This window comes from Bos grunniens, chromosome 5 (genome assembly GCF_055505025.1).
Source record: "Bos grunniens cultivar Pamir isolate PY7600 chromosome 5, Bosgru_T2T1.0, whole genome shotgun sequence".
In the NCBI taxonomy this organism is placed as follows: domain Eukaryota; kingdom Metazoa; phylum Chordata; class Mammalia; order Artiodactyla; family Bovidae; genus Bos; species Bos grunniens.
This window is the reverse complement of record NC_141169.1, coordinates 115,661,138-115,676,302: the sequence shown is the minus strand read 5'-3', so window position 1 is coordinate 115,676,302 and position 15,165 is coordinate 115,661,138. Positions and strand designations below refer to the sequence as shown.

General features: G+C 49.3%; 1 protein-coding gene across 7 annotated transcripts in view; it reads left to right on the top strand.

Annotated features, from left to right (window-relative positions):
* EFCAB6 (EF-hand calcium binding domain 6) overlaps window positions 1-15,165 on the top strand; it is a 252,808-nt gene that overhangs the window by 164,679 nt on the left and 72,964 nt on the right. For all 7 annotated transcript variants that reach the window (XR_015164616.1, XM_086403190.1, XM_086403191.1 and 4 more), the window contains one exon: window positions 2,705-2,940. Coding sequence is in view for 6 of the 7 variants with exons in the window: in XM_086403190.1 (XP_086259316.1) it covers window positions 2,705-2,940 (236 nt within the window). In the remaining variant the exon portion in view is untranslated. The remainder of the gene's footprint in view (window positions 1-2,704; window positions 2,941-15,165) is intronic.

The window sequence follows — 15,165 nt, the reverse complement described above, 5'->3', positions numbered from 1 at the left end:
CCCAGGGCATGGAGACCCCTGAGTGAGGAGACCCCAGGGCATGGAGACGCCAGGGTGAGGCAACCTCAGGGTGAGGAGACCCCAGGGCATGGAGACCCCCGGGTGAAGAGACCCTTGGGTGAGGAGACCCCAGGATGTGGAGACCCTAGGGCGTGGAGACCCCAGGTCATGGAGACCCTGGGGCATGGAGACACCGAGGCGTGGAGACCCCAGGGCGAAGAGACCCCAGGGTAAGGAGTCCCTGGGGCATGGAGATGCCAGGGTGAGGAGACCCTAGGGTGAGGAGACCCTGGGGAATGGAGACCCTGGGGCATGGAGACCACAGCTCATGGAGACCCTAGGATGAGGAGACCCTGGAGCGTGGAGACGCCAAGGTGAGAAGACCCCACGGTGAGGAGACCTCGGGGCGTGGAGACCCCAAGGTGAGGAGACCCTGGGACGTGGAGACCCCGAGGTGTGGAGACCCCAGAGTGTGTAGGCACAAACACCTCAGCAGACGAAACAATGTTGAGTCCAGGGGAGGGGAGGTGCGGAGCTCCCTGTGGTTAGAGCCAGCCCCCAGGAGCAGGGCAGCCAGTTTACTGTGCTTGAAACATCTTCCCGGCACAGATTGCCAATTGGAGGTTTATTTTGGTTATTACCGAGCTCCCATTTTACAATAGACACACTTATGATTGTCTATGGCACCCCACTCCAGTACTCTTGCCTGGAAAATCCCATGGACGGAGGAGCCTGGTGCAGGCTGCAGTCCATGGGGTCGCTGAGGGTTGGACACGACTGAGAGACTTCACTTTCATTTTTCACTTTCATGCATTGGAGAAGGAAATGGCAACCCACTCCAGTGTTCTTGCCTGGAGAATCCCAGGGACGGGGGATCCTGGTGGGCTGCCTTCTATGGGGTCGCACAGAGTTGGACACAACTGAAGTGACTTAGCAGCAGCAGCATATGTATGCTTCAGCCACTGTTTTCGCTTCACCATTTGTCTTGAATGCCTGACCCTGCAGAGTGGTCTCCACACGTTGCTCTGCTCAGGGCGGCCCCTGTCTCTCAGAATGAGCCGGGGTCCTGCCTGGTTGGCTGTAGCCCCTTTCTGACGCATCTCGATGCCCCCCGCCCTGACCCTGGGTCATGCTCCGGCCAGCGCCCTTCCTCCCCTTGCGTCCTTGCACATTCTGCTGCTTTCCCCGGATTGTGGTCTGAGCCGCTGAAGGAAGGCGCTGCCACTTCTTGAGCTGGAAGGCCCCGGAGGATGAGCTGGGGGCCAGGAGTTTGATTTGGGCCTTGCTCATGCTGACGTCTAAGGGGAGATGCTGCAAAGCCTTTGGAGACATGCATCTGGCCGCTGTGTGAGGACTGGGAGCTGTGACGTGGAGGGAGTCCGTGGCAGAGACAGGCCCGTGGTCCCAGTGGGTGGTGCCCCCGGGGACGAGGCTGCTGGATGGTGGCACCTCTGAGGGGCAGGGGCAGCCCTTGATGTCGGCTCCCACTGTAGTTAACGTAACGATTGCACAAGTTGGTGAAGTGATTGCATACTTTGGTGAGTGAATAAGTGAGTACAAGTAGGTCTTCCACAAAACCCCAGCTGGTTTTAATTTCACACCTGAGTCAAAGCAAGTCTTGCTTTATGTGACCTCTATGGAGGGTCCTAGGATACGGAGGTGCAGGCAGGTCCCCCAGAGTGGCCGGAGAGACCCCAGGCGGGGCCGTGTGAGGTGCTGGTGGGACCGGGGGTGGGGATGACAGCCGCAGCGGCTGCACTCCAAGCCCGAGACACAGGGAGCCAGAGTCCATGGAGCGGGGGTGTTGGCCCAGATGGACCCAATTCAGATCCCACTGCTGGGCGCTCGCTGTCCGACCTCCGGCAACAGTAATAGTAACAAACAGCGTTTTAGACCCTAATGGGACTTACCCGTCCGCTCCTAAGCGCTTCGCCTGCTCGGCATAGTCCTCACGATGACCCCGTAGGCAGTGAGTCTGTCCTCCTCTGTGATGGGTGAGAAGCCTGGCAGGGTTCAGTCTCTTTCCTCAGTCACTCTGCTAGTACCGGGCAGAGCCGGGCTTGGAAACTGGGCAGCCTGCCCCCTGGATGTGCCCTGAGCCCCCCAGCCCGGCTGCAGCCTCAGGTTCCCTGCCGGCCTCTGTTCCCTCACCTGCAAAGTGGGAGTCACCGCAGCGCGACCTGCAGACGCAGAGGCAGGGCTCAGGCAGGCGGGCTGGGCCTTCATTTCAGCCCAGGCATCAAACCAGGGCCCATCCTCTGGGCAGCTCCTTGGCAGAGTTCAGCTCAGCGCGGGTTCCCCTGTAGACAGCAGCCGCCTTTCTGAAAGGCGCTGCCATTTCCAAAAGCCGTATTAAAAACATCGAGGACCAGATTTTTATGTGCTGGAAAGCTCCAGCATACTCGGTCTTCACTTCCGATATTGGAAGTACCACTCGCAGAAGGCAAAGGAACAGGAGGGAAAGAAAAGCTGCTCCAGTCCCTTTCCTGAGCTCTGAGCGCTGAAAGAGGGCGCCTGGGAAAGCAAACCATGGCAAGGGTACTCCCGGGGCAGGGAAATCTCCAAAAAATGCCACAGCTGAAGCGCGGCCCTTCCCTCTTGCTGGGGATGAGTCCACAGCGCAGGGCGGGAGTGGCAGTGGGGGGGCGGGGAGGGCGGCCCCAGGTTTCGGCGGCCGGGCTGTGACGCTGTGTCCCGGCTCCAGGACCCGTACGCCGCCTTCTTTAAGATGGATACAGACAGGGACGGCGTCCTCACCATGCACGACCTCCACCGCCTGCTGCAGCACCTGCTCTTCAACCTGAAGGATGAGGAGTTCGAGCGCCTCCTGGGCCTTCTCGGCCTGAGGCTCAGCATCACGTTAAACTTCCGGGAGTTTCGGAACCTGTGCGAGAAGAGGTCGTTCAGTGCGGATGACGACGCGCCCCAGAGACTGCCCAGGTAAGAGGCCAGCGCGGGGCGGCGTCCATGCGGGCTCCACACGGTGCCGAGGGCCGGGGCTGGGGGCGGGGCAGCTGGCGTCCCCGATCTGTTCACTCTGTCTTTTCCTTAGTTCAAGAAAAGCCACTCTCAGGGTCACACGCTCAGTGTAGAAAGACTAGGAAATGCAGAGACAGGTGAGAAGATACACTTGATCTGGGCGCCCGTGAGCATCGTTTTTTTTTTTTTTTTTTTTTTGTACTTCCCTGTGCGTCATCCCAGTCTGGTTAATTTACACGTAAATACACATGTGTACTTGTACGTTCTCTTTGTTATGAACCCAGGGCCAGGTAGATACGCGTGTCGCTCAGCCTTCCAAGACCTCTGGGAGCACCGCATGCAGAGGGCGGAGCTGGGTGCTTGTCAGAACACTCGGACTTCCCCCAGGCCTGAGTCCTTACCTTGGGCAGTAAGCCTGGCACCACAGCAGCTTGTGGTGATTGGTGTAAACCAAGTGTCCTCTCTTTTTTCCATGTGCATAAATCCACCCACATGCTTATATATTTGTCTCTTTTAAACCCTGGGGTCAGCGGTGCCAGCCCTCTGGGAGATGCAAGGACCCCTTCCAGCCCTTTGTCAGGCAGGACTCCCCACCCCCCACCCCTGTTCACCCCACGCCAGCCTCGCTCACAGTAGGAGAATCTGTGTGTCCAGCTGGGGCCATGACTTGTTCGTCTCCTCAGCTTCGCTCAGTAAAGGCATCTGCTCCTTGAAGTAGTGACGGGCCTCCCATCTTACCTGGGACCTGTCACAGTCTCCTCCCCCACTGAGATCTGTTGACAGGCATGAATGAAGGAAACATTCAGCCTCTCCCTTACCAATTATTACAAGTACAATATCAATATTTTTTGAAATGTTAGCCTCCACTTTGCTAGCTCAGGGCTGCCCTTGATACTCAGAGATTCAGCCCAGTAGTGACATCATCCCTGGGCCCTTCTGCCCTTAAGGCACCTCCAGCCCCCAGGGGCTGCAGACAAGTGCCCACCCCCAGACAAGGGCATTCCCCAGGAGGGGGACCCCCTAGAAGCCCCTGTCACTGGGCCAGACTCTGCCACTTGTGCAGGCTGCGGAGGCCGCTGACCTTGCCCTTTAATTTTCCCTTCGGAACTTGCTGGGTTTATTTTGTCTCTACTTAAAAAGCTAGCAAGGAAGAAAACGATTGTAGTGTCAGAAATTTCTAAGTGAAGCAATCATGGAACACGTGAGTTGGACACCTGCTTCCAATTGCTCCAGTTGTGAGGAGCTTTAATATGAGACTTGATTGCTTAACATTCAAACAAAGCAAGAAAATATCCTTCAAAAAGAACTTTCTGGAGAATTTATGCAGAACGGATATGGACAATTTCAACCACAAAGAGCAGTCTTCCCATCCACGTGATTCGGCCGTGTTAGTTGTGTTATTTGTTCATCCATCCCACGTTTATCGAGGGTCTCCTGTGAGCTGGGCAGCACCCCAGGACTCTGTGGTGCAAAGGTGGATGAGATGAACACTCTCCTTGAGGGACTTGGGGCTGAACCGGGACAAGTATAAAAACAGGATGGGGTCCCTGGCGTCTTTTATACCTTTCGGAAAGATATAGAAGAATACAAGGATATCTGAAGTGCCCCAGGGAGGGGAGAGACCAAGCCTGCTTGAGGTGAGGAGGAAAAGTACATTTCAGTTAGATCTTGAGATGTGAGGAGGGGTTTGTCCAATGCGAGTTACCAGACTGTGGTTCAGAGCCAGGGGGCAGCACTTGCAGACCCGCAGAGGAGGGAGTGCAGAGCCTACTCAGGGACTGGGCAGAGCATGCGGGCACAGAGTGGCATGCACAGTGGGCGAGGAGGCCTGAAGTTGCAGGAGGGCCGGGTGAGAAGGGGCTTGGTCAGCAGGCTGGAGAGAATCCTCTGCCATGGTGTGTCAGAGGGTGTGTTGTGCCATGCAGACATCCTTCAGCAGCTGCAGAGTAGAGGGTGGATGCAGAGGCTGGATGCAGGAAGACCAGCTTGGGCCCCAAGGCTCTGGTGTAGTCCGAGCTCTGAGACCCAACCAAGGCACTGCTTTAGAAAGTCAAGCCTTCCCATGGCTGGAGCCCGAACCTGTGCTTCGTGAAGATGTATCTTTTCATACCCTACAACTCTTCAAGGAGGCATCGCTACCTGAGTTTGCAGATGAAGGAACTGGGGTCTCGAGGTGAGTTTCTGACTGGTCCAGAAGGACCCAGGTGATGGGCAGTGGACAGAGATTGGAACTCAGGGTGCATGTGGGTTGGGGCCACCTCCTCTGTGTGGAGAGTTGGTCTCTTTCACCCCCCAGTCTCACTGTTCTCCGCTAGCCAAACCTGGACGCCTCCCGTTTTTAGAAGCCATCCCGCCCGCTCACTTGGACCCCTCTGCGTTCTGGGCCTTCACCTTCCACCTGCATCATCAAATGCAATACTTTTGAAAACTTTGAAGGTTCATAACTTTGTTGAAGACAGGAAGACCATCTTGTTTGCTTCACAACTGCACAGCATTTTCATCTTTAGATGTGTAAATACCAGTTAGAGTGGTTAGTCCAGTGACCCGATACGTTTACATCATCTGTTCCCTTGTTTATAGCACACGGGCCTTGTCCGTTTATCTGCTGACAACCCACATCAAGTTCCTTTTGGTGCGTGTACATCATCAAAGAGGAAAGAATGCTGTCAAGCATCCTCTTAGCAAAATTGGATGGCCAGCTTCTTGTCACAAAATATTGTATGATCCGGTCCTTCCTGATGAGTGACTGACTGACTGAAAACAGATTTCCTTGCTGTTCTTGGATGTGAATCACTCACTCATCAGGAGATTTGGCTTCTATGATCCAGTTCACCATCATCTTCTGGTTCATCTAATCATTGTGGAACATCTTACGATCTCAGTTTTCTTCCCTTTGCCATCTGGGCATGAAGTAAGAATTCTCAGTTCTCAACTGTGTTCAGTGAAAGCTAACATAACCCCAGGATGGGGTCCCTGGCGTCTTTTATACCTTTCGGAAACATGCTGTTACACCTAGGGCAGTGCAATCGGAAAAGTGAGGGGTAACGTAACAGTGGTGATGCTTTTCAGTATATCATCCTGCTAGGAGACTCTGTTTTTGTTTGTTTTCCTGTTATTATTTAGTCTCCTTTTTCTTTTTAGCATAACTGGAAACAATGAATGAAAAAGAATTGAATGTTTCCTAGAATAATGAAATAGAGCTAGTGTCATTAAATCAAGCTCACTAAGACCCCATGATCTGTCCTATTCTAAGAGGGTTCAGTGGAACCATGTGGTAATTGCAAGATAAAAGGAGCTTTATTTCATAAAGAAAATAAATGCCCTTTTTGTGTTTCTTTGGAAAATCTCTAAGAAAGAATAAAAGTCATGAATGCCACTTTCTATTTTCTGGATCATACAGATTTGCTATTTCTTCTTTAAATATTTGATGGAATTCACCTATGAAATAATTCAGTCCTGGAGTTTCCTTTTCAGAAGAATTTTAGCTGTAAATCCGATTACTTTAATAGTTACGGGATCCTTTAGGGTTTCTCTTCCTTCTTGACTGAGTTTTAATAATTTGTGTCTTTTAAAATATTGGTCCATTTTGTTCAACCTGTTAAATTCATGAAAATAAAGTTGATCACAGTATTTCCTTGCTGTTCTTTCAATAGCTGTGGGGTCTTTAGTGATAGCCCTGTTTTCATTTTTTGATATTGGTAGTTGATGTCTTCTCTCCTTTTCTGTTGATCCATTTAGCTGAAGGTTTTATTAATTTTATTGATATTTTCAAAGAACAAGCTTTATGTTTCATTCCTTTTTCTCTGTTGTTTTTCCATTCAATTTCATTGATTTCTCTTCTTTAATACTTTCTCTTCCTTCTTGCTTTAAGTATGCAGTTGATCCTTGAACAACACAGGGGTCACAGGAGCTGATCCACTCCCACAGTCAAAAATCTGTGCAGAGCTTTTGACTCCCCCAAACTTAACTACTAATGGATGATTGCTGACTAGACAACTCACAAATAACATTAAGTTAATTAACACACAGATTATATATGTATTATATACTGTATTCTTACAATAAAGCAAGCTAGAGAAAAGGTAATATCGTTAAGAAAATCATGAGTGAGTGAGTGAGTCAAAGTCGCTCAGTGGTGTCCCACTGTTTATGACCCCATGGACTATACAGTCCATGGAATTCTCCAGGCCAGAATACTGGAGTGGGTATCTTTTCCCTTCTCCAGGGGATCTTCCCAACCCAGGGATCGAACCCATGAGGGAGAGAACATGCATTTACAGTACAGTGTTGATCAACACTGTAAGTTCCTGTTGTCTGTCACAGGATGAATTGTCTGTCTGTCAGTACCCATGTCTGTGTTGTCTCCCATGATACAGAGCACTGTAGGCGACATACATGCTGGTGTACAACTCGACACCTCAAAGATGGAAAGATAATGTGAAAAAGAAGTCCATATTTACTTAGAGGTATAACAATTCATGCACGGATAACAAAGAAGCAGCAATATGATTGCTTTAAGGGAGCTTAGTGTAACTGATACAATTGCTACCTGGTAGCCTAGCAATGGCACCCCACTCCAGTACTCTTGCCTGTAAAGTCTCATGGACGGAGGAGCCTGGTGGGCTGCAGTCCATGGAGTTGCTAAGAGTTGGACACAACTGAGCGACTTCACTTTTACTTTTCACTTTCATGTATTGGAGAAGGAAATGGCAACCCACTCCAGTGTTCTTGCCTGGAGAATCCCAGGGACGGGGAAGCCTGGTGGGCTGCATAGTCCTGTCTATGGGGTCGCACAGAGTCGGACACGACTGAAGCGATGCAGCAGCAACAGCAGCCTAGCCTACACAGTAGTGAATTAATCATTATAAAATCTGTATAGCATACAGTGCCTGTGTGCATACATGCTCAGTCATGTCCAATTCTTTTGCCACCCCAGAGTCTTCAGCCCACCCAGCTCCTCTGCCCATGGAATTTTCCAGGCAAGAATACTGGAGTGGGTTGCCATTTCGTCCTCCAGGGGATCTTCCCAACCTGGGAATCAAATTCATGTCTCCTGTATCTCCTGCATTGGCAGGCGTATTCTTAACCGCTGAGCCACCTGCAGAGCCATGGTATACAATATTACACTCATATTCAAAATGCAGTATTGGAATCATCGTTACTCTAAAAAACAAAAAACAAAAAAACAACCCTTACCTGTGATGATAGACAATTTCTCCAATATGAGAGAGAGAGGGGGCAAGAGAGGGAGAGACATACTACATGGTAATGTAATTCTTTGAAAGTAAAGTTATAAATCAGGAAGAAAATTAAGGCATTAATTTTATATTAAATATCACCTTATGTCTATGTAAGGATAGACTAGTGTCTACAAATATTTTATGCATTTATAACATACCTTTTTCTTAAATTTTTTCAATATTTCTAGGCTGTGTGGCTCATCTGTGAGTTTTTTCAAGTTGTCACAAATCCCCCCAAAATTTTCCAATGTATTAATTGAAAAGATTGGCATATAAGTTGACTTGTGCAGTCCAAACCTGTGTGGGGTAAAGGTCAACTGTAGTTTGTCCTTCATTTTTATTTTCTTAAGCTAATAACTCAGATTTTTATTTGAATTATTTCTTAACGCTGTCAGTTTTCTCATAGGTATTGATTGAGCTGCATTTCACAAATTTGGACAAGTTGTAGTTTTTATTTTCACTCAGTTCAAAATATTTTCTAATTTCCCTTTAGAGTGTTTATTGAAACCATGGATTATTTAGAAGGATGTTTTTTCTTCAAAATATTTCCATGGTTTCCAGCTGTTTGTTATTGATTTCTAATCTAATTCTGTTAAGTTTAGATAGCATACTTTGTATGATTTTAATTATTTTAAATTTGTTAAGGTTCATTTTATAACCCTAGAAATGGTCTATCTTGGTGAATGTGCTGTGCTTAGTCACTCAGTCATGTCTGATTCTTTGCGACCCCTTATGACTGTAGCCCTCCAGGCTCCTCTTCCATGGGGATTCTCCAGGCAAGAATACTGGAGTGGGTTGCCATGCCCTCCTCCAGGGGATCTTCCCAACCCAGGGATGGAACCCAGGTCCCCTGCATTGCAGGCAGACTCTTTATCCCATGTGTACTTGAAAATAATGTGTATTTGGCGGTTGCTGGGTGGAGTGTTCTGTAAATGTCAATTGGATCAAGTTAGTTATAAGTGTTCAGATTCTTGCTTAGTTTCTATTAGTTCTACCAGTTACCAAGAGGGGAGTGCTCATGTCTCCAATGATAATTTTGCATTTGTCTATTTCTCCTTCTGTTTTTAATCCATTTATGCTTCATGTGTTTCAAAACTCTGAGAAAAATGTATGTTTATATTCACCATTTCTGCACCTCTTCTTTTATTTCTGAAGTTCCAATTTTCTCTCTGCTGCCATTTTCTTTCCCCTGAAGAATTTCCATTAGTCACTCAGTCGTGTCTGACTCTTTGTGACCCCATGGACTGCAGCCCACCAGGCTCCTCCATCCATGAGATTCTCTAGGCAAGAATACTGGAGTGGGTTGCCATTTCCTTCTCCAATTAGCAAGTCTACTGGAGACAAATCTTAGTTTTCCTTCATTGATAATATCTTTATTGTTCTTTCATTCCTAACAGTTTTTTTTCCTGAATATAAAATTATAAGTTGACAATTCTTCTGTTAAAGCACTTGAAAAATGTTGTTCCATTGTCTTTTGGCCCCTACAGTTTGTGAGGAAAAATCTACAGTCACTCAAATGGTCTTCCCTCCATGGTGGTTTAGTCACTGAGCCATGTCCGACTCTTTTGTGACCCCACGGATTGTAGCCCACCAGACTCCTCTGTCCATGGGATTTCCTAAGCAAGAGTACTGGAGTGGGTTGCCATTTCCTTCTCCAGGGGATCTTCCCGACCCAGGGATCAAACTCGAGTCTCCTGCATTGCAGGCAGATTCTTTATGGACTGAGCCACCAGGGAAGCCCTCTATAAATGTGTCATTTTTCTTAAGTTGCTTTCAGGATTTTTTCTTTATCTTTAGTTGTCAGTAGTTTTAGTATGTGGAGTGTTCTTGCCTGGAGAATCCCAGGGATGGAGGAGCCTGGAAGACTGCGGTCTATGGGGCCGCACAGAGCCGGACACGACTGAAGTGACTCAGCAGCAGCAGCAGCAGCAGCTCGAGGGCTTCCCGGGCGGCGCTGGTGGTCAGGAACCTGCCTGCCAACGCAGGAGACGCGAGAGACGCGGGTCGATCCCTGGGTCGGGAAGACCCCCTGGAGGAGGGCGTGGTGTGTTTGAGCATGATTTTCTTTGAGTTTATCTTTTTTGAGGTTTGCTCAACTTCCTGAATCTGTAAATTTATGTTTTTCCATCAAATTTGAGCAGGTTTCAGCTACTATTTCCCAAAATTTTAAACTTTTTTTGGTACCAGTCTTCTTCTGTTCTCCTTTCAGTACTCCGGTGACCTGGATATTAGATCCTCTGCTTTTGTATCACAGGTCTCTGTATCTTAGTCCCTGGAGAGATTCTTTTCTTCCCCTCTGTTGATCAGATTATTTCTAGTCCTCTGTTTTCAAGTTCACTGACTGTCACTGCTGGCTCTGCCATCTTCATTGAGCCAGTCCAGTGACAATTTTATTTCAGTTGTTGTATTTTTCAGTTCTAAAGTTTCCACTTGGTTCTTTTGCTTTTTTTTTTTTTAACTGCTATTTCTTTGCTCTGAACTTATGTCTTTCCATTTATTTTAAGAATGTGTACTCTTACCTCATGATTATAATAGCTGCTTTAAAATATGGTATTTTCAACATCTAGGTCATCTTGGAGTTGGTGCTTGTTTGTCTTTTATCTTGAAAATTGTTGGCATTTTCCTGGTCCTTCGCATACCGAGTAATTTGGGACTGTATTGTGGATCTCTTTAATGTTCTATTGTGACACTCTGTTCCTGTTAAAATCCTTGGTGGTGTGTTGGTTGATTGATTTTCAAAGCAGGCGATCAGTCCAGCTAGTTTCAGAGTGCATGTCCTGACCTGCCCTCTGTGGTTTCAACGTCAGTTTATTTTTCAGGGCCGTTGCAGCTCTATCAGGGCAGCCCATGAAGGCAGTTCCCAGGAGCCAGTCCTAACCACACTTAGTCAGCTTCTCAACGCTTTCACTGGGCTGCTGTGGGTCAGTCTCACTTGTGCACACATTGGAGCGTGTGCACCTGGAACTCCATGCGTCTGAGCTTCCCTTTCTCTAGCTCTCTCCTCTCTGTGATTTCTTCCCACCCTCCCCAGCAGTCAGCAACCCGCTTTTTTGGTCTTGTGGTTGGAAAATCTTAGGTTTTAGTCACTCTGTGCTGTTGAGTGCTTCTCATGACTGGGTCCCCCTCCAGGACAACATAGTGAAAGAGAAAAGGAGAAGGATAATAATGTGGATTTCTCCAATCCTCTTTGAACACAGGGACCCCTTTCACCTTCCCCTCTGGTTTGAGAGAAGACTTTCAATTTGGGGTACCTCCTTGGCCAGTACCATTGCTTGACATAGAAGTGCGGTTTTGTAACTGGGCTTGCTTCCCTTGTGTCTCAGCCGGTAAAGAATCCGCTGGCAATGAGGGAGACCTGGGTTCAATCCCTGGGTCGGGAACATCCCCTGGAGAAGGCAAAGGCTCCCCACTCCAGTATTCTGGCCTGGAGAATTCCATGGACTGGATAGTCCGTGGGATTGCAAAGAGTCAGACACAACTGAACGACTTCCACTTTCTCTTGCCTCAGATCAGGAATGGAACAGTAAGAAGTGGCAAGAAGGGGGAGGATTCCCTCATGTCCTTTGCACTTCAGGGGCTTGCCTTCCTAATTCTTTGGTCAGAAAAACAGGCTCTCTTTTGAGGCTTTTTCTGTCCACATCCAATGCACAACTCCACAATTAGAACTGTCTTTAAGCAGCCCTTAAACTGGAAATAGGAGGGAAAAAGCTGTGAAACTCACCACCGCATAAGTCGGTCTTCAAGTTTTGATCCCGCCAGCCACCAGTATCCTATTACTTACTTTTGGGTGTCCTCAGAGAGTTACTTTTTGTATTCTGTCCAGAGTTGTAATCAGTGGGAGAGAGAGGGTGAAGTAGACGTGCCTGCTCCATTCTCCCTGGGACATCTCAGGACTCTGGCCCTGCCTGGAATGTTGTTCCGCAGGATTGCACAGCACCTTCTCATCACTCAGGCCTTGGGGAGCTGCTGTCTGGCCTTCTTGGCTAAAGTGGCCCCGACCCCACGCTAGTCCCTCATTCTCAGTCACATTCAGTATCTGAAGTTACCTGACTGACTTATTTTTCCAAGTGTTTGCTATACGTTCCCGCCATCAGAGCGTGAGCTCCTTGTGGACGTGGATTCTGTGTGCCTTGCTCGTCACTGTGTTTGTAGGACCCAGGGCAGCAGATGGGAAGAGTTTGTGACTGGTGGACTGGTTGATAGGAAGGCTAGGTCTGCCTGTCAAGATCTAAAAGGGCAGGCCATAGGAGAGGAAAAGGCCATGGAAAAACCTTCCAATCTCTCCAGAGGAGACAAGGATATAAAACGGAACAGAGAAGAAATGAATGGGAAATCAGTTGGAGTCCCTGGTTTGAGCATGAGTCACTAAGAAAAATAACCAAGCCTCATAGCCCAATAAAGAAATCAGGGTGTTTTGGATGTGTGTTTAGACAGTGGGATCATTTTGGTAGTGAGTTGACTTTGCAGAGACAGAACAGGCCTCTCAGGACCTCCATCCTTTTTGGGGTAAGTCCAGGTGAGCCCGCTGGGGTCGGGTGAAGTCTAACGGTGAGGGCAGGGGACTGTGTGTCATTAGGACCTACAGTCCTTTAAGCAATAGTTGTGAAAACGCAACGTAATCCACCTAATCTTCCAAAACCTTAGTGGTAAAGTAGCATTGCAAGATCAAATGGCTTAATCCTAAAGGAAATCAACCGTGAATATTCATTGGAAGAACTGATGCTGAAGCTGAAGCTCCAATACTTTGGCCACCTGATGTGAAGAGCGGACTCGTTGGAAAAGACCCTGATGCTGGGGAGGTTTGAAGGCAGGAGGAGAAGGGGGCGGAAGTGAAGAGCGGACTCGTTGGAAAAGACCCTGAACGCTGGGAAGGTTTGAAGGCAGGAGGAGAAGGGGGCGGAAGTGAAGAGCGGACTCGTTGGAAAAGACCCTGACGCTGGGGAGGTTTGAAGGCAGGAGGAGAAGGGGCGGAAGAGGATGAGATGTTTAGATAGTATCACCGACTCAATGGACACGAGTTTGAACGAACTCTGGGAGATACTGGAGGACGGAGGAGCCTGGTGTGCTGCAGTCCGTGGGGTTGCAAAGGGCCAGTGACTGAACAACGACAAAAACAAAGTAGCAGTAGAGGACTAGACTGGCTGACCTCTGGATCCCTTTCCAGCCTTGAAATTCCATGATTCTGTGAAGTCCGGTAGGCAGTTGGAGAGAGATGGAACAGGGAAGCAGGTGAGGTTGCCGTGCCAGTGACACAGAGGCGTGGACAAACAGCAGCAGGCAGTGGCCGGGGGCAGGAACAGGGACGGCTTCTCAGACGGTAGATGAGCTTTGAGGGGAAGGAGGGAGGAGGCGCGGGGGGCAGGTGGAGAGGGAGACGCACTCGCTGGGGGCACATGTTCGCCAGGTGGTGGGTGTTCCAACGCACGCTGTGATTTAAAGAGCAGTGCCGTGAAGGGGACGAGAGTGGGAGAGACGGTCAGCAGTGCCACGTGTCAGTACCAGGACTCCCGGGCTTGGCGATGTAGAAGCCACAGTTCACCTGTGTACCCCACAAGCTGGCAGCTGCCAGAAGAGGAACGCAAGGGGGCCCAGCCTCACGTGGTCCTTCTCAGCAGGAGGAGGGAGAAGACTCCGCCCAGCCGCTGCCGGTCCTCTGCACCTGCCCGCTGAGCGGGGGCGAGAACTCTTGTCTGCCAATCCACAGGGGGTCAAAGTCTATGTAATTCACCAAAGAAGCGCCGCTCTGAATACGACCCTTTCCAAGTGACACAGAGGACAACAGCCCAGTGTGGGCTTCTGGGGTGACGAGGGCCACCGTGGTCTCGGTGACCAGTAGGTACAGAGTGCTGTCATCAGGGAACCTGGGGGCGGTCCCAGACAGCTGAGACTAGCAGCAGAGTTTCTCAGGATTTAGAGGAGAAGCCTCGTAAAGAGCAAATGGTCACTGCTTAATTTGTTGACTCCAGTGCCATACCCTGCTGTCTGCGTTTTTTTTTTTAATTGTGTTTAGTTATAGTTTTATATTTTGGTCTCGGGGAGGGCTTCCATTGTAGCTCAGTCGGTAAAGAATCTGCCTGCAATGCAGGAGACCTGGGTTTGATTCCTGGGTCAGCAAGATCCCTGGAGAAGGAAATGGCAACCCACTCCAGTGTTCTTGCCTGGAGAATCCCATGGACAGAGGAGCCTGGAGGGTTCCCAGTCCATGGGGTCGCAAGAATCAGACACGACTTAGCGACTAAACCATTACTTACTATTCTTTGGCTGCACTGGGTCTTCACTGCTGTGTGCGGGCTTTCTCTAGTTGCGGCAAGCAGGCGGCTCCTCTCTAGCTGTGGTGTGCAGGCTTCTCACCGGGGTGGCTTCTCTCGTTGCGGAGCATGGGCCCCAGGCACAAGGGCTTCAGTAGTTGCAGCACACGGGCTCAGTGGTTGTGGCTTGTGGGCTTAGTTGCCAGGAAGATGTGGAATCTTCTTGGACCAGGGGTTGAACCCATGACTCCCTTTATTGGCAGGCAGATTCTCAGCCACTGGGCCACCAGGGAAGTCTTCTGCTGTCTGCTCTAAATGTAGGACGGGACCGGGATGTCCCAGGAGAACTTTCCCTAGAGATGGCAGCCGCAGGCCTCACTCGCCCCAACCTTGCACTGGGCTGGACGCTCCAGCGGTGCTGGCAGAACTGAGCTCGTTGAAGTGAGATACAAATTGCTGAGGTCCAGCCCCGGCTGATCCAGGGTATTCAAAGAGGAGACGGCTTCGGCGAGTTCACTGGATACAATAGCTTTATTTAAATAGTCATCAAAGATATAAAGAGTAATAGAATGAGGATAGCTCAGTAGGAAAATTCAGCAGAGAAAAGAGGCTGAGTAGCTTGGTTTACACGGAAAATCAACATAACCTGTGACATCAGGTTAGCTCTGACCATGGAGGCCGCAGGCACCCTCTCGAAT